The 24,046-nt window shown below is 36.0% G+C and overlaps 1 protein-coding gene across 1 annotated transcript in view; it reads right to left on the bottom strand.

Moving 5' to 3' along the window:
* The window catches only part of YTHDC2 (YTH N6-methyladenosine RNA binding protein C2), a 39,403-nt gene that overhangs the window by 5,044 nt on the left and 10,313 nt on the right, over positions 1-24,046 (bottom strand). Inside the window, exons 4-26 of the mRNA XM_086770226.1 lie at positions 22,660-22,859; positions 21,852-22,018; positions 18,844-18,946; positions 17,483-17,639; positions 16,000-16,107; positions 14,761-14,909; positions 14,231-14,366; positions 13,726-13,852; positions 12,565-12,630; positions 11,431-11,609; positions 11,158-11,254; positions 10,985-11,072; positions 10,817-10,897; positions 9,801-9,883; positions 8,653-8,758; positions 8,394-8,513; positions 7,777-8,049; positions 7,100-7,226; positions 6,383-6,588; positions 5,630-5,825; positions 4,384-4,493; positions 1,433-1,725; positions 859-1,033 (exon numbers count right to left, since the gene is read on the bottom strand). Of these exons, the coding sequence (XP_086626352.1) occupies positions 859-1,033; positions 1,433-1,725; positions 4,384-4,493; positions 5,630-5,825; positions 6,383-6,588; positions 7,100-7,226; positions 7,777-8,049; positions 8,394-8,513; positions 8,653-8,758; positions 9,801-9,883; positions 10,817-10,897; positions 10,985-11,072; positions 11,158-11,254; positions 11,431-11,609; positions 12,565-12,630; positions 13,726-13,852; positions 14,231-14,366; positions 14,761-14,909; positions 16,000-16,107; positions 17,483-17,639; positions 18,844-18,946; positions 21,852-22,018; positions 22,660-22,859 (3,347 nt within the window). The remainder of the gene's footprint in view (positions 1-858; positions 1,034-1,432; positions 1,726-4,383; positions 4,494-5,629; positions 5,826-6,382; positions 6,589-7,099; positions 7,227-7,776; positions 8,050-8,393; positions 8,514-8,652; positions 8,759-9,800; positions 9,884-10,816; positions 10,898-10,984; positions 11,073-11,157; positions 11,255-11,430; positions 11,610-12,564; positions 12,631-13,725; positions 13,853-14,230; positions 14,367-14,760; positions 14,910-15,999; positions 16,108-17,482; positions 17,640-18,843; positions 18,947-21,851; positions 22,019-22,659; positions 22,860-24,046) is intronic.

Raw genomic sequence — 24,046 nt, 5'->3', positions numbered from 1 at the left:
TCTATTTTACATTTTTTAAACAGTTTCCGAAATAATTCATGAGGAGCAGCAAACAAGTATAGCAGAAGGGCCCTAAACAGTCTACTGATTAAATACGATTCTTTGAAGTCTGACACACCTTCAGATGACACAAAATTAATCATTCTAGACTGTAGCCTCAAGCACACTGTTCACATTTCCATCTTCAGGAAACCTAAGTTTTTTCCCTTTTACACTGGCTGAATTTAGAAATTGAAAGACTTAAGAGGAATTATTAAATCCTCCAATGAGTCTGCACTTAGAGGAACAACAGGTTTTCCTCTCAGTGATCTGTTTAATATTGCTGCAGTTTACTATTCAAGTACATAGGGAGAATTATGCCAAGAACCTCATTAAAAATGTGTGCTTTCTTAAAATAACCATAATTTAGAAAGCAGTAATAATAAGGCTGATAATACAAAACTTCAAGAGAATCAGTATCAATGTACATTATTATAGAAATTGAGGAAGGCAGAATCCAAAGAATTCAGAAGTGCATGTACTGTATACTGATTTAGAAAAAAATTAATGCATCTTCACTGGTTATTATATCAAGTTTAAAAAAAAAAAATCTGCTTTTTTCTACTTTGGATAGCTTTACCTCAGCAGTCTGCAAAGAACTATATTTTTACTGTATTAAACTAGTATAACAAAGATATTTAGTCTAGATTTTAAGTTCTAGAAATAAATAAATATTATGCAGTCATTAAAAATTAAAATCTAAGTTATGTTCTTAATTTATCAATATAATGCTGATAGTTGCTGAAAGATATCAGGAAATGTATTTCTGAAATTCTGTTGATTTTTAAGAGTAGGTTAATTTGTTTACGAGAACTCTACCTTTCCAGATGTTGGAGAAGACGGACTAGCACAGGGGCTAGGATAGCTACTGCTGTCTGTAGACTTCAATGATGATTGATCTGACCTGTCATCTGAAGTTCGTTTGGAGTGCAAAATGTTTTTTTCTTTGTACTTTGGCTGGTGAAGAGTAGGAGGTGTAGATTTCATTAAAACTCTAAAAAGTAAAAGGTAGATATAGGACACACCAGGCAGTCACAGAACAATTTGTATCTACATATCAGCCTATTGTATGACTATACGTATTACAGTAATTCCACACATTAAATATTAGCTAAAAAAAATATGGATCACCCATTGTTTTTGAATGCTAGGGTTAAACCACTTCTGCTACTTCTTCCCAGAGATCACAGTTCATAGACAATATTCCTGACTGCTCTCTCAAACAGCAGGCACACATATGAAATACTTCTAAATGAAATGCAACATAGGATAGTATAAATTCTTTCAACTGTATTTGTTTCTTCCTTTTTATTACTAGCAGAAATTTAAGTGATGCTTTGACATCTACGTCAAAATTGTAACCTGCAGTCTCTATAAGATCTCAAAAGCTTACTTTTCAGCATTAGAGGAGTCATCAGAAAATTCTGTTTCTGCTGAGCTTTTTCTACTATTGGTTGACCTCCATGTAGATGCTAAAGGATGTTCTTCAGAAGTCATAGGTCTTGGTCTCTGACCAATTCCCGAAGGCTGCTGCAAACCTGCAGACTGTTCTTCAGTACTCAGAACAGCTATAATTGCTCTTACAGTTGTTTCATCAACTTGAGACCATGGTTTAGAAGGAGCTCGCATACGACGCAGGAATAAGCTATGCCACTTCTGTCTCAGTTGCAAAAGCAAACCAGCAGCCTGTAATGAATTTAAATTCTGTTAGAGACGGATAAAAAGTAGATCAGACAGGTGAGCGTACCCTACATCTTTCCTATCAGGCAGCATCTGGCATTCTAAAATGAACAGGGTCCAAACTGAAAGGCAAGACTAAAGTGCCAGGGAGAAAGAGAAAAACCCCCACACTTAAACTAAGCTGTTATCTTTTCTTTCCTTGGGTGCAAGACCATTTTTTAAAACGTTTTATTTCATTTATCTCTGCACCAAACTTAAAATTATATTGTAAAATCACAGGTTTTTTTTATTTTTCACTTTAAAATTTTATCCTTAAAAAAAACACACCTCTTCATGCTTTATGCCTTTGTTCTGGTTTTGTTTAGTGAGGGGGTGCCTAAGGTGGCAGCTTCTGTAGGAAACTGCTAGAAGTTGCTCCCCTTTGTTCAGTGGACTTGGCCGGGCCTAGGGCGGACCTGCTGCTGGCCAAGGCCAAGCCAATTGGTAGCAGAATGTCCCATGATAACGCCTCTGCGATAACGTATTGAAGTAGGGGAAAACAGAAAAAAAAAAAAGGGAGAGAAGATTTGAAGCAGCTGACCAGGGGCAGAGAAGGGGAGGCACGAGCCTTGTGGGCCTTGCAGGCCTCACCCTCTGGCCTCCCACCAGGCGGCCGACTGGGCCTGACTCATCCTGGCCCGGCTGCAAGAAGTGGAGAGGAGATGAGATGTGAATGAGATGTAAAAAGATCCTGAGAGGCATCTGACAGCCTGTTGTGAAGAATTTTTCTTCTGAGAGGAACGCCAAGGTCAGTGAAGAAGGAGGGGGAGGAGTAATGCGGCTCCTGGCCAAGATTCCCCTGCAGCCTCTGGTGATGACCATGGTGGAGCAGATTGTCCCCCTGCAGCCCATTGAGGCCCATGGAGGAGCAAAGATCCCCCTGCAGCCCGGGGAGGACCCCACTCTGGGGCAGGTGGAGGCCTGAAGGCAGCTGTGGCCCGTCGAGGGCCCGCTGGGACAGCTGTTCTAGAAGGACTGCACCCCATGGAAGAGATGACCCATGCCGGGGCAGTTTCACAAAGGACTGTGGCCCGTGGGAGGGACCCCACAACGGAGCAGAGGAGAAATGCGAGGAGTTTCTCCCCCGACAAAGAAGCAGCAGCGTAAAACAACCCATGATGAACTGACCGCGAGCCCCATTCCCTCTTTCCCCCTGTGCCGCTAGGGCCAGGGGAAGATAGTAGAGAGAATGTTAAGCCCGGGAAGAGGGAGGGGTGGGGGGAGGTTATCTTGTTCCCTGTCTCATTTTCCTGCTAGTTTTAGAAATAAATGAATAGTTTTTCCCAAGTCGAGTCTGTTTTGCCTGTAAGGGTAACTTTAAGGATTTCTCCCTGTCCTTATCTCAAACCTCGAGCTGTTTTTCTTATATCATCTCCCCCTATTCTCTTGGAGCGTGGGGGAGCGAGAGAGTGACTGCATAGTCTGGTCCTGAGCAGGGCTGAACTATGACAGCCTTTTCTCTCAATTCAGTCTGTATTCATGCACTCTTCCTTCACACCTGAGGGAAAAGAGCTGTAAGTGACATATTTTCTTACACAAACTTCTGTTCAAATGAGATGACTGAATTTAGAAGGTTATAGTCTAATTCATATATTATCAGAAGTGCTTCCATTAAAAAAAAAATAAAAATCACCCTTTGAACATCTCTAGAAGAGACAGTATTATTATTAGATCTGGTAAGTCCAAGTGTTTCACAATCCACAAACTACTCTATCTCCTGCCACAGGCAGAACTTCTCCATGACCTGAAGACTTCTATCTTCAAAAGGTTTTTTTTTCTTCCTTTTTCTAAAATCTGGCAGCAACTTTCTTTCAGCAACTCCAACTTTAAGTACTCCATTTTGATCCAACTTTAGTCATCCTCTCAGAGAAGGAAACACACTATATGCCATTGTGACTGTTCATTCAACTTCTGCTCAGATTTTGGCTAACCCAGCTGATGCTAAGGCTTGATGTGTTGTGGGAGCAGTGCCATTACATCAAAGCGAGAGCACATGTAGGTAGGACAGGTGGTCAGAAAGAGCTGAAGGGCCATTATGCAGCCACTATCATCTGCAGCTTGCTGTCTCCTGCAGCCATTATCTTTTGTCTGGCAGTTTCATCAGAATCTGCTCACTCATGGAAATGGACCAAAACTCCAAGCTGAAAGGTATAAAACATCAGCTTACCAAAAAGCTTTTGAAATGGATCCAACAGCAGCTGGATGGCTGAGGTTCTCTGGCTTTCCAGTACGATACAGGTGACACCCACATTGTGACGGAGGAAGAAGGATGAGCACTCTCACCATTAACTAAGTAACTTAACTATTTTTATCTTTTTGCTCATAGGTGCACGAATTAAGAGTTATGGGTTATAAGTTATGAAGACTTATTATTTGAATGGTAAATAAGTTAATTCCTGTAATAGATCCGTCTGGGCCAAAAGGGGATTGAGCCTAACAGGCTAATGAAACAAAGGTTAAATCACAGACTATGCGGTCCTGTAAATCTGAGAGACCCAAATGGACCTTAACAGCCATTCTTACAGAAAATTACTGGTTACTCAAATGTTTCAGAAATCTTTTTAGGAAAGTATGACACAAATATCCTTCTACAAGAAACAAGCACTGAAGTGATATATTACTTACTTCAGGGTCCAATTTGAGCTGGAGCCATTCATCTAGCTTCAGTAGTGCCAAATTAGCAGTTGTTTTGTCCTCCATCTCACTATCACTGTTATCATTAGATACCCCATCCCCTGAATTAAATATAAGAGGTGCATTAACATTTCTATATTATTTGCACTTACATACAAAAATCTGAACATTACTGTATTCCCAGAAATAAACCCATTTTCCTTATAAATTTTATTTTAAAATATAAACATTTGTAAAACCACTTTTTATTTTCTGCAAATACACCTCAGTGAAAAGTCTTTGCTTCAGTTAGCAGAATTCAAGTATCTAGACCTGCTGAGAGCCTGCTATGAAGCACTTGTATTGATGTGATCTGACTCACTCATGTAGCTTTATCAGTATCAATAAGCCATTATCAAACTGTTGCCTGAAGCTTTCTGCAGAACCACACATTGCTCTATGCTGTATTTCCCAGTAAAAGAGCAGATTTAAAGACTCATTAAGAAAAAAAAAAAATATATATATATATATGGCTATTAAATATGTTTTTTTTTTTTAAAAAAGGTGCAATTCAATCAGCAGAAACACTATTTTAAGGGTAGCAGCTTAACAGCAAGACAGAAAAGCTTCAAAAGTAACTTGAACTCTTACTTTGATTCAAACTAATATTTCTAGAGAACTGGCAGCACAACAGATTATTTTTGCTTTTACTCCTACAGCATGCCATTTAATTTTTTTTAAAAAGATAATTCCTCGGTATTCCCTATTACTTCTAGTTAATAGTGTAGCTAATTATCATTAAAAGTTATCAGTGGAAAATAATCTCTAAAATGCATGTTTCAGCTGGAAGCAATATGAGTATTTGCGATATTGATAGTTTATAAACTATTATTCAGTTTGAACAAACTGGTTTAAAGTACCAAAGTCTGTAGAAAAACATACACATACAACACTTTTCAACATTAGTGATGTCATTAGACATTTTGTTTACATTTTTTATTTTATTACAACTATACTGTAATTTCTGAGACTTCAGAACTATGTAAGTGTAATTTATGGATATGAATCTATAAGGATTCACAAAACTGAGACATTTATTACAGAGCCTATAAACTATTCTTGAACAGCTATAGGAACTCTAGCTCTGTTGTTTAAGTATTAGCCAATATATATATTAAATATTCTTGAAAAACAAACCTTCCATATCACACAATAGTATATAAGAAGGGAAACATTCCAAATCCAAAATCCACTATACCTCGAAAGGATGCAGGTTCCTGCAAAGCATTACTTGGTAATCTAGCTGGCCCACAGAAGAGTGACACAGTGACAGGTGTTACAACAGAACAGCATCTGATATTTGCTATCCTGTGAGCTCTCGTCATTTCATCATATATAAGCCAGTCTGTAGGGAGTGCCTGAATGGCTGCAGCTTGCCCATTTGCTGGGGGAATCTGTGCAAGAGCAAATAAGAATAAGCTATTTTATCCTCTATTTGCAATTAAAATAAATTTTAACATATTTATTATTTTATATATGTAGAAATAAATACATACATATTTATATACACATAAACTTACAAACACAAATATAAAGCAACAGAGAATTCAATCAGACTTACAAATCATCCTACCACCTTGAAATAAAATATTGTGCTTTAAAAAAAGATCCACAAAAAAATCAGTTTCAGAGTAGAACTGTCTCCTACTATTATGAGCAGTGATTGTTACTTCTTTAAAACAGTTTCATAACTAGCTTTTTTTTTTTAACCATTTTGTCTCATTCCACCTAGAAGGACTAACTGATGTAAGTTTTGATGAAATTATATTGGAAAAATAAACTAACTCCACTTCTTTATTTTACCAATTGCCAGGAAAAATATTTTCTAAAAATATAGTGTTTAATGCACATATTGCTTTTATAGTACTGATAACTATGAAGAGACCTTTCTAAAACTTTTGATAGACTATAGTGCTCTGCATTTATAGTTCAAAAGAAAAAGTGATTTCACCTTTTTATTCTGAGGTTGACTAAGAACAGAGGTAGGATGAAATCGCACTTTCTTCTCCTTTGGTCCAGTCAAAACCAGGTTTTCTCTATCCACATGCACTAGATTGGGATACATCCCAGCCACCAAGGCAGCTTTAACTACAGCCCAGTTTTCAGAGTTAGTATTAACATCTCTGATATCAGCTCCACCTCTGGCTCTAACAAAACCTGAAGAAAAAAGAGGGAAAATGTGTGTTATATTTGCTGGTATTTAAGATCTACTTTTTTGTTTCTCAAAAGGAATAAAAAAAAAAAAAAAAGTTAAATAAACTACAAATCTGTTGCATTTTTTCACCATTGCCAACCTTAACAGCAAGAAGAAACCATTATACTGAAATCCTTCCTGATAGGTGGTTTTATACTAACATAGAATAGAATTACTTTTTACAACATTTCCGATGGAAATAATTTATTAGAATGCAAAAATCCAAGGAAATGTATCTGAAAGCCAGCAGCATGTGGAACAATCAGGGTGCTTTCAGCTAGACCAGCTGTTACCCAACCACACTTCCTCACTCTAGCATCTGCACCATGCCCAGCATGGATGTGGACTGGTCTGTTTCAAACTAAGGAACAAAAATGACACCAGTGAAAACGATTCCTGTTACAATTTGTATACACTTGTACTAGGTATACACTTGACCCGAAACTATGTTAAAATTCTTTACAAGCTATTTACCTGAGGCTCTAAGTTGGCCAAGCAACTGCGTTCTCATTCCTACGATGATTTCCATTGTGGCTTGAGATAGGAAGTTCTTTTCACAGAAGGCTCTCTCCCAGCCATCACTGCGTGCCTTCTGCCACGCCTGTAAAGATTTTTTATTTTTTTACATTTGCCTATTAATTTGATTAGCTAAAATTTTTTAAATGCACGTTTTTTAAAAAAATAACATTTATGACAATAATACTAAGGCAAAAACCATTCTGAAAGGAAGGAAATGTATCAAGCTAGATTTTATTTCTGATTAAGTACTAGATTCTCTTTACCCATTCCTTAAATTAACATAATGATCATTATGTTAAGTTTATTATAAGACCATTCTATTAAGTTATTATAAAGATCATTATGTTAAGATCATTATTTTAAGTTATCAATGTGGCAGGATATAAAGTGGCATCTTGTTGGAACATTCAGAATTTAACCAGGTTTGAAAATATAAACCAAAAATCTTACAAAAAGTGTTCCCTCACAAATTTATGAGTCCAATATCTAGGAAAGCCACTAGGCAAAAATAAAGTCTCTTCTCCAAGGACTTAATCATAGTCTATCATTCTACACCCAACTTGATTGGTAAATCATTTACTTTGACAAGTGATCTTTTCTGATTAGTACTCTTTCTGAAGAAGAAATAATACCTGGAAAGCCCTGAGAAGTGCCATATGGTCACTAAATGTTCCTGCAGTAAAACGTTTTCTACACAGCATGGCTGCGCGCTTTTGAGAGGCCAGTGTAGGTAGGACAAAAGGGTCTCGATATGCAAGAGTGCAAGCAATAGTAAGGATAGGATCCAGGCACTTCAAAACAACCGCACACAACACCATTTTACCAAGGTGTGGCTCTACTGGTAATTCAGTGAGATGATAACCAAGTTCAGTGAGATCTTCCCAAGGGTCCATGGCATCTATTGTCTGAGCAAGAAAAAATAAAAAAAGGCAGAGACAGGGAAAGTGGATCAAATTATTTTACAATAGAAGTAGAAAAGATGTGAATACTAGACATTAACTAGAGTTCTTCCCAGACCCTAGGAAAGCAAGTCAAACTCTTATGTTTGAGATAGGATTTTTAAGCACTCTCTTCCCTCAACATGGGAACATCAACACACATAAAATGAAAACAGAAAACAGACAAAAGCTCAGAGCATCCTTAAGTAACTAACCAACAGTCTCATTATAATTAAAACTCAGTATTATATGTTGGCACATCATAAACAGAACCGTACACAATTCCCATTTAAATCTATTCCTCTGCTGACCTTAAGCATTTGCACAGCATTTCTCACAATTAAAGCTGGTGGAGGATCAGGAGCTTTCATAAGGAAGTCAACAATTGGACAATTAATTGGAGCCAGAAGTTTTGTGTGTAAACAAAGCTCCTGCAAGTTAAAAAGAAAAAAAAAAGATCATTAGGATTGTAAAAAAACCTAATCAAAACAAAACACTTTTTTGGAGTTAATAGTATGCTTTGATGACAATACATTTTTTAAAAGTTATAATTTCTAACTGAATGTGCACCTGAAGTGGCGTTCTTAGAAGTTCTGGAGTCTGAAATTCCAACATATTCTGAAATCGGAGTCTGCTGAAGAGACGAAAACAGACTCCAGGCTGACAGCGCCCAGCCCTTGAAAATAAAATATAGGAAGATGCTGAAAATTAGAATTTCTTTAAAAAAAAAAAAAATTAAAAATAAAAAGAACAACACACACAAACTTAGAATGGAAATGTTGAAAAAGGTCTCAGAAAAAGACAATTTTGTTACTAAGTGTAAGTCCCACACGTGAAGTGAGAGTTTTCCAATACATGGATTATTTCTGATGGAAATTTGTTATTATGATTTTACCCCAACACTGAAAGATCTGGAGAAATAATAATAAGGCCTTTCTAAAGATAAAGTGATGAGGGTTTTTTGCTAACCTAAGATCAAGCCAAATCTCAACTGTCCTTTGCTCTAAGGAATATAAATCGTTAATTTCATTTCTTCCTCTTCACATCCCCCAAAGAGTTGGAAGTCACTCTGGGAGTAAAAGGTAGAACGAAGACCAAACAACTTGTCAGTGAGAGGACAGAGACAGCAAATGCTCACATTCACATTCAAATTCCCGCAAGTTAATGCGAATATCATATCACCAAACATAGGCATTTGTTGCTCCATATCCTCTTAGCCCTCACCCACTCACATAGTCTTGGGAAGCATATACTAAAGGCCTGTTAAGTCATTAATAGCTCAGAGAACGTGAACAAAGAATCACTGCTCAATGTCTCTTCTAATATAGGGATGAAGAGACACCAACTAGAAACTAGCAATAGGCAGCCCTTTGCCCAAAGATAAATTGTGAAACACCTTTTTGGATACTGCGGTTGCTGGTGCTACATAGGAAACAGGGGAAGAACAACAAGTTCATGGGGGTAAAACAACCTAGACCTAATGTAAGCTTTGGGAAATTCCTAAGTGTCACTCTTCTACAATTTGAGAAATTACTCCAAGGAAATACAGGTTTGACCCTTACACTTCTGCAGAGAATTAGCCCTGCCATTGTCCAACACGATACTGGATTAGGCTAGTAACATTACCCAGTGTGGCTGCTATTACGTTGTGTACTTTATCCATAACACACAGGATAGCGAATATTTGCAAAATAAAATTCAGTTGAAGCATTTATTACCTGCCTTTTCTCTGGATAGCACTGGCTTTCGAAATCCACACCATTTTTAGCATTGTAACGCAAGTCAGCGCATCAAAAGACTTCTATAAAAGCAAAGCAAGGAATACAAAAACAAGATTGACTAAGGTACATGAAATAAAAGTTACTAATTATTTAGATAATCAACAGAAATTCTTAAAAAAATAATAAGAACAAGTACCAGCAGCTTGTGGCACAAAGGTGTGTTCTAAAGTACTTAGTTTCAAGTGAATTTATGCTACCTCCTTTGCATTACCTTTGTCCTATACAGTTTTCCAAATAAAAGTTTTCTAGTCAATAGGTAATTGTAAGTCAATAAAAGACACGGATTGTGTTTTGTGATATCACAAACCAAGCAAAAATATGTTATTATACTGAATAAAGTTTTCCTCTTTGTCTCACTTGGAAACGACATCCTTATTTTCCTACATTTGATGAAAAATTACAAAAAAATCACCATGAGAAGTTCAGAAATTTGGTGTGTATTATCTCCTATGAAATCCAATTTCATTTTCTAAGCCATATACTAGGTCTTAAACTGCCTCATCATGTTATCTCACTTTTCTTGAGTAAGTAATTAGGGAATGGGCATTCAACACATCAAAAACAATACTTAAAAACTTAACAGATTACACTTGGGCTAGGTACAATAGCAGGCAAAGGGAACTCCCAGTGTTCTCTTAGTCTCAGGAAGATGGCAGTGTGAACTAACAGACTTGTTCTAAAAATCAAACAGAAACACTAAATTTATTTTTTTTTTTAAATCAATATATCAATGTATCAACTTGCAATACCTTTTAGAGTGTTTTTGAACAGCTAGCTATTTACAGTATTTGTCATAAGTCAAATGGATGTCAGAACATCTCAGTCAGTTTTGTTGCTTGACATGCACTAGCTCTCAGCCTACTATAAAAAAAGTTCTCCAAAATTTATTTATTATATATTTTAAAATAACATTAGGAAGTTTACTTCCCTAAGAAAGTTTAAGCTAATCGTACCTCTTTCATCTTTCCTGAGTCAATAACAAATACAACATCATTGACTGTTATGCTGGTTTCTGCAATATTAGTAGAAAGAATCTGCAATTAAAAAAAAAGCGATAGTAACTGTAAAAGCAAAGGCAAAATAGATCAATACAATATCTGACGAAGTCCTCTGATACTTGCTATTTTGCGGATGCCAGAAGGTGGACTTTTAAGCACCTTCTTCTGATCCAAAGTCTGCATATTTGAATGAAGCATGAAAACTTGGTATCTAATGCAAGATAAAGAAAACATTTTAAGGATCTTTAAAAGAAACAATAAAAACTCAAGACAACCATAGAAACCAGAGGTTTTACCTGTGAGCATTATCAGCAAATCTCTTGTCATCAAAAAGAATACGGTCCCTCAGGCTAACTATCTCATCATATCCAGGAAGAAATATTAAAATTGCTCCTAAAAAAAAAAGTTGGTTTGCAGAGTTAAACAGAAAATTCACTTCAAATATGTATCAGTACCACATATACAAGCATTCAGAAGGTTTCACATATTTGGTATTACTGAAAAAAAGAGCACAATTCATCAGAAGCTGAATCCAGAGCAATTTATTGGGAGACTGTATATATACCTACCAGCATCATAACTATGACAGATGTTATAAAGTAAGTGCATAATCAGGTCCAGATCCACCTTTTCATCATCAAAACTGTGATGATAAGCTTTCAGCAGTTCTCTGTCCTCTGCACTAAGGTCACTACCACTTGTCTGGACTAGGGAACTTTCATCCAGATTTCCAGATTCCACTGAAGCACTAAAATATACAAATACGCAGGCCAGAGTCAAAGTTGTTTGCTTTGGATTTGCATTCAGCTATCAATTCAAATTTAGATGAAAACCAACACGACTACTTGTCTTGAATTTTAATTTTAAAGTGTAGCAGAACAGCATCTCCACAATACTGTTACTGGTCACTGATTTAATTGTTAACCTAGGAAAGCACACAACTTCAATTTTTAGCATTAACTTAAATTTTATTATACTTCACTGAAATGAAACCATTAAGCAAATGTGACAGAATTTGAAGTATAGAGACATCATTTGTTCATCTGTTAAAGGAAAAATAGTAAAAAGAAATGTATTTTACAAAAACTTCCCTACCATAACATTTAAGCAGGTACTACATTAACAAAAACTACACTAAGAGAAATTATAATTACATAGGTCTCTACAAACTGTAACTAAACTATGATAACTGTAAGTTAATCAAAAAACAATTCTTGAATGGCCTAGTGAACATGTTACTCATATAAAGTTTAATATGGCTATCATGTATCAACAATATACAGATTGAAAAACCACACAACAGATTTGTTTCCTAAATAAGCATCTGAAATTAAAATGGTACATGGTATAGAATCAGCATGTCCTCTGCTTATTTATCCAAGTTACTATAATCACATCCTGCCTAGATAGAGAATCATGATAGGAATGTCTATATTAAGATTATAAACACTAATAATATAAAAGAAGTATTACATTGTTAGAACTATATTCATCCTAGGAGTTGTGCAAACATAATCGCTATGATACTGAATACACACTGGGTTTTTTAAAATGTTATCAAAATATTCTTATTGTCAAATAAATCTTACTGTTTAGGCTAGATTTTAAAGTATAAAAAGATAAAAATTGTCCTGAATAAAAGAAGACAAAATACAAATTTCCCTTCACCATGTTATACAACTGTTTCTGTAGTTACAGCTTACCTGTAGGATTCCAACAGATCAACAACCTCCGTCTGTCCAAAGCGCTTAGCCCAATCCAAAGCCATCCTGAAAGAGTCGCATAAAAATCTTTACTAACTTCTCACTCCAAAAGACGCCTATGAATAGCACATTATGTGAGGAGACAACTGACAACACATTTTAACACATTTTTATATCAATTTCTGCATTGTTTTTTAATCAGTGCTGTTATTGCTGGATCTGCAACTTCCCAGTTTAAAGTGCACATACAGGTGTAATAGCTGTAAGATTTCCAGACAACTGCAATTCTTTACCAGGAAAGAATACAGTTTTACACAGAAGTATATGCAAACATGCAAAAGGAAATGAGGAGGAAGCATGTGCCATTCCTTCAAAAACCACACACCAATGTGCAGAGATAAGCCAGGCCTTTTTGCAGTATCCTTCACTTGCTCCTTTAAATCATCCCAAGAAGGCACATGCCAGACTTTTTTCCAAAATGTGTGAAAACATTTGGCCTTTTGATGTCTTACGGAAGTGGCCCTCCTCACAATGCAGTTTACTCTGCTTTCCTTTTAAATTGTATTCCTTCACACATTTTTCAAGTGGTAGTACCAAATATAAGACACTTGGAATCCCAATTCTTGTATTTCCATTACAATTATTACTATAGTTACAAGTATTTACTATAGTTCCCTGTTTATATGAAGATACAATTCATGGCCACAAAGATATGAATTTTTACAGATTCACAAATATTTTCACATAATACAACATATTTACAGACATAACACAGCAGAGATCTTTGCACCTGTAATACACTGTTTTTAAATGCTATATAGGTTACTCTCTTAATATAAGAATTGCCAAATATTTTGGGTCTAATTCAATTAACCCAGTGAGAAAGACTCCGATTTTAATTCCAACCAGTGTTTTAAGTCAGACTCATTGAAATCAAGAGTGCTTATCTCATATTCAAGACTGTTTAATTAAGAATTCAATTTAGAATTTACAGGAAAAAATGTGACAAACAAAATTCAGAAATTGTTTAAACTGTCAAAACCTTTTAGTGCTTACAGGAGTCTGGTAAGTTACCAAACTAGTTTAGATGTTATAGTTATTTCTTTCTCATTTGTATATTGACAAATAAATGTATCTGTCAGTTTATCTGTTTGTTTTTACCAGCCATTGGATGATTTGCAGTGAATACTTGCTCCCATACTGATCAGTTGTTCTACTTGACTCAGAAAGCCTCTCCCTGAAGCAATCATTAGTGCAGTGGCGCTGGTTTCACTGTGCCTATAATCAACTGAGAAATAAAAAAAAATTATTAAAAATTTTTAAAACCCAGCAAAAATAACACAAACATTATTTTTTCATCTGAACATAGTATGAATATGACTTTCAAAACCCAGCCCAAAAAGTTTGTTTCCTCACTTCATCCCACCAGTCAGTTCACATGAATTTAACACTATTTTAGAAACATATTATAACATCTGCCAATACTGCAAAACAAGTACAACAACGAATAACTACAAAACTCATAAATTCTGCTAACTCTATTCATTCCTTCAACAGGCATCAGAATTCAAAGCTACCAACATTTGAAATTGAAGATAAAGTAGCCACAGAAATTCAAGTAATTTTATGATTGTCTTTTTCTTATACAATATTGTAAGAAACCTACCACTGACATTTTCAGTTAAAATGAGATGGAACACCTGAGCAAAGGAATCAACATCTTTATGCAACCAGATGTCAGAAAGACAGGAATCCATTTCTTTTACTAGCCATGGTTCAAGGCAATTTGCATCTTTTTCAGTCTGAAAAGAAAAACATTATTGAAAGATTAATCTCTTCAAAGAGTTGTGTTAATCCTCACATATTACACATGAAAAATTTGAAGTTGAGTTTTCTAAATAAGAACCAGAAATATAGCATTCAGATACCAGTTAAAGCACTTATTGTATCACATGCAAGTACTTTAAACAATAGCAGTTTAGCCATTTGATCTAAACAAGAGTTATATACAACCATCATAATTGAAAAGCACACTTTAGCTAGAGTAGTTCACACTAATAAAAAAAATCATGTTTTTTAAATATGTTAACACCCTTCTAGAAACTCTATAGAAGTAATATCTTCAGAAAACAGTTTTTAAATAGGTAGTAGTAACAGTAGATTTAAAATTTTCTTCCAACAAAAGGAAAAACTTACCAGTTGATTAAATACTGTGTCACCACCATCCTCCAACAGATTATACACTTCAGTTGCACTTGGGGCACATCTTTGCCTCTGAGATTCCAGTTTGCTATTACCCTCTTGAGCAGAACACCACTCAGTAAGAGTGCTCTGCTGTTTTTCTTCTGGAATGCATAAAGTATTTCCAAAAAAAAGTTTTACAGTCATCTTAATTATCCATTGTTTTCAGTTACAAAAAAAAAATAGTTATAATAAGTCACAAAGTTTTACCTATTCAATCTCTTTTATTTAATCTAGAACACTGTTACCAGTTCAGTATAAATTCCACGATCGGGGCACCCAAAGTGCACGACTGCAAACATCTGCTCTAAGAACACGGTAAAAAATACCATTTGGGTGCCAATATTCCAACTTACTGAATTCGAATGAGCTTCCTAAGCAAATATTTTCTACACAATTCTCAGTCCAGATCTTTCTCCAGAAGTGAAATAATGAAAAGAAGTGAAACAGCTCCTGCATGTAACAACTAATTTTTGTGTACAAGTAGAAGAAACAATAGAAGACACTAGTGACTGAACTGAACTTTTCTATCCACAGTCATCAGAGCTGAGCACCAGAATAAACCTACAGTTAGGACTGTATGCTATAGCTTTGGGTTTTGTCTTTTTATTTTTTTTAAATATACACCAGGATCGTTAATTTCAGTTGTCAGGAAAACTTCTCTAATAATATAGCTAATTAATCAATTGAAAAACAACTACCATAAGTTCAAATGTGTTAATGCTTCTGGGTTACATACATTAATTACATCCATATCTGAAGAATGCACTGAAAAATGTTACTGATAGGAATGACTTCTGTGCAAGATGTACAAAATCCTGCCCTTTGTAATGGCTCCACTTTAATCTGCACCTAAAAGCTAGCACAGACTATCTTCTGCTTCTGTAGTTTTCCTATGGGCAAAGCCCAAATTATAGGCAATTCTACTCCAGAATAATTGGGAAAAATATAATAATTATCAAGTGAAAGCAAAAAGAATGCAACCATTGAAAGAAAGTGAAAATTTTTTGAAAAAAAATTACATAATCTGCTTCAATAATGTAAACACTAAGAGCTTAAAGATACTGGCTGTTATCTAATCATGTCTCATTTAATATTCTGACTTCGGAATTTTAACAGAGAATCGTCCTATTTAGCTGATCAATCCATCGACAAGACTCATTGCCAACCCTAACAATTAAGAAGTCCACCAACCTCGCTGCTTCTCTTTCTGGTACTTTATCATCTCTTTGTTTGTATATCCAGTGCTTCGTAAAATGTCCTCCAAAAACATCTCTTTAACTTCAAAAGGTTTTCCTTGTACTGAAAGTATAAATAATTCATAAAATATTAGATACTCCCTAGCATCATTCATAAACTTAATTTTTAAAAAGCATTTTTGTAGACATAGAAAGTTAATTAAACATTATTAGGGTCTCATTTAAGGAATTATTACTTTCCTTGAAAAGTCTTATACAAGCACTGAAGTTCATTTTCTTAAGATTACTGGGACAGAAAACAAAACAACACATCAAAAGAGAAATGCCAGCTGGATACCTTGTTTCTCATTAACCTCTTCAATTCTATTAAATGTTATAACACAAGATCTTCATAAGATTGACACTTACTACTTGCAATTTTATCAAAATGAGAAAAATAACAAATAACAAAAAAAAAATAACAAACATTTTTGTTTAGGATTACAAAAAAGAATTCACTGTGTAAGTGCCATCTAGATTACAAAATACAAAAGCTATTAATACAGCTCTAGTGCAAGAGCCTATAGGCAGATTACCACCTTTGTATTAAACTACTTTTTTTCATGAGAACTATACGAGGAGAAGGACTTCTCTCAATTTCCCCAATCACTTCAGACAAATTTGGCTTTCTTTACTGAGTACTTCCTGATAAATTAGAATGGTCTTTATCTCCTAATAATTTACTATAATTTCTTTTCCAGTATCACTGTTTTCTAGATCTTATTACATTAAAGGATTCTTTTTCAGAGAAAGAATTAAAATCTCTACATTTTAATTTCCGGTCCCTTAGCAGACACTTGCCATAGCTGAGTTTAAATCACCTAGGCCTTTTCTTCAGAAAGAAAAAGCTACAATTTACATACTTTTTAGAGGCTGTCACAGAGGAAGCCTTCCAACACTGATCACAAACTCTAATTCCTATGTTTTTTCTCAATGCTTAACTAGATCAACAGCTAATAATTTCCTTTAAAATAAAGAATCATGTGATTAAAACAGGAAAATACAATTTGCATAGAACTGTATTTCTGAAATGACCAGGTGCAGTTATCTCTGTTTTATCCAATAAGTAGAAGCAATCTCTGTGAGACCTGAAGAACTAGAATCTACTGGAAGGAATTAATATATATCACCCTCTGTAGATCCTAGGGTCTATACCACCATGGAGACCAGCACTTTAAGAACCTTTTCCTGCTTCTTTAATTAAACATGGCAAGGGCCAGGACAGCCCTGCACTTACAGAACTCCCTGTGAGAAAAACACTTCACTCTAATGTAGATGCAAATAGTTAAGAACAAAAATGAACAAAGAAAGAACAAGCACTGCTGTAACTCTCAGTGTATTTATCATGTTGTTATACAGAACGATTTGCTACAGTTTAATAAAATCTGTAAGTCATAGGGTAGGTATATTCAGAATTAAAAGTTTACATACATACTTACTATGTACTACTGGGCAACTTCCAAAATACCTAATAAAGAGATTTGCATCTAGAGCAGCACTAGAAATAATTAGTTTTAAGTTAGTCTGTTTTTGCAACACATCTCTCAGTTTTATTAATAAGAAGTCACTAAACCTATCCCTCTCATGTACTTCATCCTATAACAAAAGGGGAAAAAAAAACAAACAACAGATAAACATCACAGATGCAAGATTATAAATTTTCACAAATATGAACTTTTTTAAAAACTAAAATATATAACTACCTGGTACATTACAGACACATTAAAATGTGTACATCTAGTTTAAGTAACGATTTTTTTAAAAAACTATCCAAAAGTAAAAAAATATTTCAAAAAGTTTTATAGAAATATCAAAGCAGACTGCACTGGTAATGCACAAGCCACATATACCATGATTTCAGAAGGTAAAGCAGAATTCTGAAACTTTTCTAATTCTTAGATTTGAATCTCATTTTCAAGATAATGACACAAACTGCAAATCCTACAAATCTTATTTTAAGAAATTCTCACTTCACAACTGATGAACATTTAAAGAAATGTATGATACCACATAATCAGAAAAAAGTTAAGATCGGTTAGATCCATTAAGTCACGCACAAAGCTTATCATCAATTAAAGCACATGATTGATAAATCAATGTGTGTTCTTCTGGTCTGGTTTATATTATGAACTTATGAAGGAGGGGTCCAAATACAACATTTTTAGGCTGAGGTCAAGAACACATAAATCATTCTCACACGTTTTTCCATCTTGATAAACAGGCAGGCACTTAAAATTATAATGAATTTTTCTGTCTTCAGCAGTGGAGAACTTAATCTTGCAGTAAACAGTCTGGTTCCACTGACTTCTCAAACTCCATAATAGGAATATTCATATAATCATAAATGAACACATTTAAATAATTTGCAGAAAATTAGACTACTCATTATCTTGAAATCATCTGGGCAAACCTGGTATTGCTGAAACAAGTACATGATACAAATAATTCTGGCACACGCAAATTGAATCATATCTACACAGGTCTCCCTAAAGCTTTTCTGCTTTCTCATAAAGGAAGCCTAAAAAAATTTAGAGCTCTGTTATCCACAACTGCATTATGATTCCAAAATTAATTATTGGCATGAACCTAGAATAAGATACTTTTACCTAAAAAAAAAACAAAAACAAAAACGTACATGCTGCAATAAAGACTCAGCAAGTTTTAATATTAATTCAGATTCTAACCAAACAAAAACACCTTAAATGCTCAGCAAATTAATAAAGAAAACTAGGATCTCCTCCTCCAATTAGCAAGTAATACATACTATTGCACCTCACACGAAATACAACAGGATTCTTACCACAATAACATGTGTTACAGTTGATAGAGTGCTGTCTCCTGCCATTAGCGTGCGAAGTAGTATGCCATTAGTGCAAAACGTTAACAGTGTCTTTGGGGAAACCCTATTAAACAGTTCATAAAGATATTTCAGGTTTTTGCACTGTTTAAATGCTGCTAGCTTTCCACTACTTACTGAAAATTAAAGGATTGAACAGCTGCTCAACAGAAGTAGATTTAGATTATAGTTCTCTTACTAAAGAATTCATGCATACTATTTGTTTTTAAACTACACCTATTCCCAGACAGTTCCTAAGGAATCTTAGTGCTTATGCTGCAAAATTTCAGGCAATGGATTAATTAACAAAGTGAGATTCAAATTTACATAAATCAATAAGCAAGCAAAACAGAACCTTGAGGACTTCTCCATGTTATTTAATTTACTGGAAATTTCAGTGCAGATTGTTTTGGAAAGCATATATGCTATAGCATATATATGCTTCAGCCTATGCTTGGATATAGTCTTTGAATTTGCCTTTATGGGGTGGGTTCACCCTAGCTGGACATGAGGTGCCCACCAAAGCTGCTCTATCGCTACCCTCCTCAGGTGGACAAGGGAGAGAAAATTTAACAAAAGGCTCGTGGGTCAAGATAAGGACAGAGAGAGATCATTCAGCAATTACTGTCACAGGCAAAAAAGACTTGACTTGCAGAAATTAGTTTAATTTATTACCAACCAAATCAGAGTAGGATAATAACAAATAAAATCAAATCTTAAAAAACCTTCCACCCACTCCTCCCTTCTTCCTGGGCTTAACTATACTCCCAAATTCTCCACCTCCTTCCTCCACGTGGTGCAGGAAGATGGGAATGGGAGTTTCAGTCAGCTCATCACATGTTGTCTTTGCCGCTCCTTCCTCCTCAGGGGGATGACCTCTCACACTCTTCCCCTGCTCCAGCTTGGGATCACTCCCACGGGAGATAGTTCTTCACAAACTTCTCCAATGTGCGCCCTTCCCACAGGCTGCAGTTCTTCACGAACTGCTCCAGCGTAGATCCTTTCCATGGGGTGCGCTCCTTCAGTAACAGACTGCTCTAGCATGGGTCCTCCACAGTGTCACAAGTTGTGCCAGCAAACCCGCTCCAGCACAGGCTCCTCTCTTCATATGTTCACAGGTCCTGCCAGGAGCCTGCCCCAGCATGGACTCTCCATGGGGTCACAGCCTCCTTTGGGCATCTGCCTGCCCCAGCATGGGGTCCTCCACGGGCTGCAGGTGGATCTCTGCTCCTCTGTGGGCCTCCATGGGCTGCAGGGGACAGTCTGGCTCACCATGGGCTGTGCCATGGGCTGCACCACTGGCTGCAGATGAATCTCAGCCAGGAGCAGCATTACTCCTCCCTCTTCCTCTTCACTGACCTTGGTGTCTGAAGAGTTGTTTCTTTCATGTATTCTCACTCCTCTCTTCTGGCTACAGTTGCTGTTGCATGGGTTTTTCTTCCTCTTCTTAAATATGGTATCAGAGAGGCACTACCACTATCGCTGATGGGATTGGCCTTGGCCAGCAGTGAGTCCTTCTTGGAGCTGGTTGGCATTGGCTCCATCAGACATGGTAGAAGCTTCTGGCATCTTCTTACAGAAGCCACCGCTGTAGCCCCCTCACTACCAAAACCTTGCCACACAAACCCAATACACTATACTTGACTGAATTGGAAAGAAATCAGCTGATCCTTTACAAATGCTTTAATGCTTCTCTTCAAGAATTTAAAAATCTTTAAAAGTTACTATTCTAGTACCTGTGGCAGAGTTAGGTGTGCAAGGAAAAACAGCGATTGCCACTACTTTCTCCAGCATTGCAACCTTAAGTACTCAAAAGTTCCTCTGTATTGTACTCTACAGTTCTCTTCTGGAAGACAAGTGGTCACTAGTTATCATATGCATATTTCTTTCCGAGTTTGCAGTTCATCCCTCCTTTCAAAAATCCTCCTACATATTAAATTGAAGGAACATATCCAAGATGGAAATGCTTTACTTTACCCATTTCTACTCTCTTCTTCAGCAGCCTTCTAGAAATCATCACTGCTGTATAATAGTTAATAAAACTTAAAAAAAAAAATAGATTCCTGTGTTACCGTAAACACCTCCACCTGTATCTTTTTTGCCAGAGCTGGAAATACTGTTATCTCTCCCTTTTCCTTGAGTGAATCTATTGATTATTCTTAAGCAGGATTTTCTGCACTGCTTCCAGTAATTCTTCTATTTTGATCTGAGCTACACTTTGCTCTCCTTCAGCTAGCATAACACTTCCACACAGTAATAATCCACTTTATTCGCAATTCATCTTTACTAGCTCTTTCAATACCCTAATAGCCTCATGAGCTTTTGTCTACATATTCAACTTCCTCTAACTTGGCTTTGTTGTTCAAACGCATTCATTTTCATTAGCTATGTGATATCTTCATCCATACAAGCAACATAACCAGCTATACTTTTGGCCATCTTATTCTCACTCATCCCAACTTCTGCCTATTCCTGGAAATCCCGCTATCTACATAGTTCAAAGAATCTAGAAACCACACACAATCTTCAGACTTCCATCCATTCCTGCTCTGCTTTAGTAACAAATTTGTTACAGCATGCTGGTTTTCCTACCTGTCTTCAAGCTTGCAGAACTTTTCAATTTATACATGTTAAAAGCAGGGAGAGGGGAAAAAAAAAAAAAAAAAGAGAGACGAAAGTGTAGACTTGATATGAAAATAAGACAAGGAATTACACACACACACACAAAAACCAAGAGAAAGTACCTGCAATTCACTTACATAAGAGAACTTACTACATGAAACTGCTAAATACAGGAGGAAAACTGTCCTTTTCACTCTTAAATAGTCCATGACCTGAAAGAACGTATCCTACCTATACTTTACATACCGAGCTTTTACTAGGCTGTATCTCAAATATACTGTAGTTTAAATGTACACAAGACCAAAGATACCAACACAAGATCATTTGACTTTAAGAAATATCATTAGTACCTGCTTTCTAATCGGATCTGATAACCGATTGTCTGGCCAATCTTTTCTCTTCTTTCTGCTGCCACTCTTTCAGCCACAGCAATAGCCGCCAAACGTCTTGGCTGAGTACAAAATATACGACAAGGAGTTCCATTTTTATAACAGTCATCAAGAAGGAACTGAGGGATCTGTAAAGAAGCAGTTTAAATTTACTTTTTAGCTTGATAAAGTCATAGCTTTTTTACAACGATGAAACAACTTAACTGTGTCTCAATATTCCAAAGGTTGCAAAAGTATTCACAATAGGATTACCACTGCAAGCGTACTTGAAGGGGCAGAAAGGCAGCAAAAATAAATTTATGATTTTAAATGTAATCTGTTTAAAAAAAAAAAAAAAGTTGAAGCTTCTCTCTCCTGCTTCAGAGAAATCCCATAAAAAAATACCTGTAGGTAGTCTTTCATTTTAACACAATATTCTACTCTAGATACTAAGAACAGAACTAGCTTTAGAAGGAAAAGGGTTATACAAAATCATAGCTACTTTCCCTTCAATATTTTAAATTACTTCAACGAAAAACTAGTATCTATCAGAAAATTGTGCAGAACCATTTATGCCTTGAGTAAGCATTTGCTGGCTTAGCATTTCAAAAGCAAGAAAGTGAATTAGAACACAAGACTTTCAACTACAAAAGAAAACAAAAAGCCTTAAAGCTAGCATAAAGTAACCCCTTATTACATAATTATTACAAAATTTGTATTAGTTTTGCTTAAATACTGTATATAAATACTACAAATATGTTATCATTTAAATTTTATTAAAGGAACATACTTGAGTAGTTTTTCCTGATCCAGTCTCTCCTACAATCAAAACAACTTTATTGTCCTTTATTATTCTGACAATTTCTTCCTGTTTTTCAAAAACTGGTAGTGACTGCCTAAAGGAATCAAACTCTGATTCCCCTCTTTTCACTGGAACCTGGGGGATACCATTGTTAAGTCGTCCACTTGTCTTGTTCACTTCTCTGTTTTCTGTGAGGAGAAGATAACAATTTACTTAGATACAAAAGAAGGTCACTAAAACACTGCTTAAAAATCGTGCATAAAAATGAACATTCTTGAATTTATATGCATCCCTATAGATAAAGCGACAAACTCATCACACATTTAAGAGCCATATTTATAGGAACACATCCTGTTACAGTACTTGAAATAAGTATTGTTCAAAGGTGTTATTTTGAATAACAAAAGTCTACCCCAGTGCATTGCTCAAAGTCAATAAAGGTAATGAAGACTGAAAGAGAAATAGAAACTGAATCCCAGAAAAGTAGCCCGATATACTTTCTTGGCCTTTGTACCATGTTTACACATTCACACCTGCACGCTTCACCTGGAAATATTCACTGTATAGTTAAACCTTTGAGTTGCTCCAAACCGACAAACATGTCTTCTGAGAAAAAAACAACTTCACTGTGATTCATATGCCTTCCTTCACATCCTCCCTGGTCTTTTATGACCTCCTTTCAGTCAGTCTTATATAATCTAATGTTCTAGTCCATGTGTCTTAAATGACACAAATTAAGCTATCCTGTACCTAGACCCCTAGAGCCACAACACAGTGTGATGTATTAGAAAGCGATGCATAAGTAGCCAAAGAATCTGCATGTCCTCAGAGACTACTTCAAAGTCAGGATTTTAAATGCTATTCTATAATTCCTTAATAATTATTTTCCAGAAGAATGAAAGCTTGCTGTAAACTCAATTATACTTTGCCTCAGTCTTTAATAGTCAGACCAGTTATCCCCAGGGTATTCAGCCTCCTGAGCCGGAAGATGGGGACAGAGAGCGGAACGAAATCCCCACAATCCAGGAGGAAGCAGTTTTTGACCTACAACGCCACCTGGACACAAACAAGTCTATGGGGTCAGATGGGATCCACCCGAGGGTACTGAATGAGCTTGCGGAGGAGCTTGCCAAGCCACCCTCCATCATCTACCAGAAGTCCTGGTTAACAGGGGAGGTCCCAGATGTCTAGAGGCTTGCCAATGTGGCACCCATCTACAAGAAGGGGCAGGAGGAGGATCTGAGGAACTACAGGCCTGTTAGCCTGACCTTGGTGCCAGGGAAGATTATGGAGCAGTTCACCTTGAGTGCACTCACCAGGCATGTGCAGGACAACCAGGGGATCAGGCCCCGCCAGCACAGGGTCATGAAGGACA

This window comes from Chlamydotis macqueenii, chromosome Z, assembly GCF_036417535.1.
Source record: "Chlamydotis macqueenii isolate bChlMac1 chromosome Z, bChlMac1.mat, whole genome shotgun sequence".
Classification (NCBI taxonomy): Eukaryota; Metazoa; Chordata; class Aves; order Otidiformes; family Otididae; genus Chlamydotis; species Chlamydotis macqueenii.
Note: the sequence above shows the minus strand (reverse complement) of the source record. Positions and strands in the feature narration are given on the sequence as shown.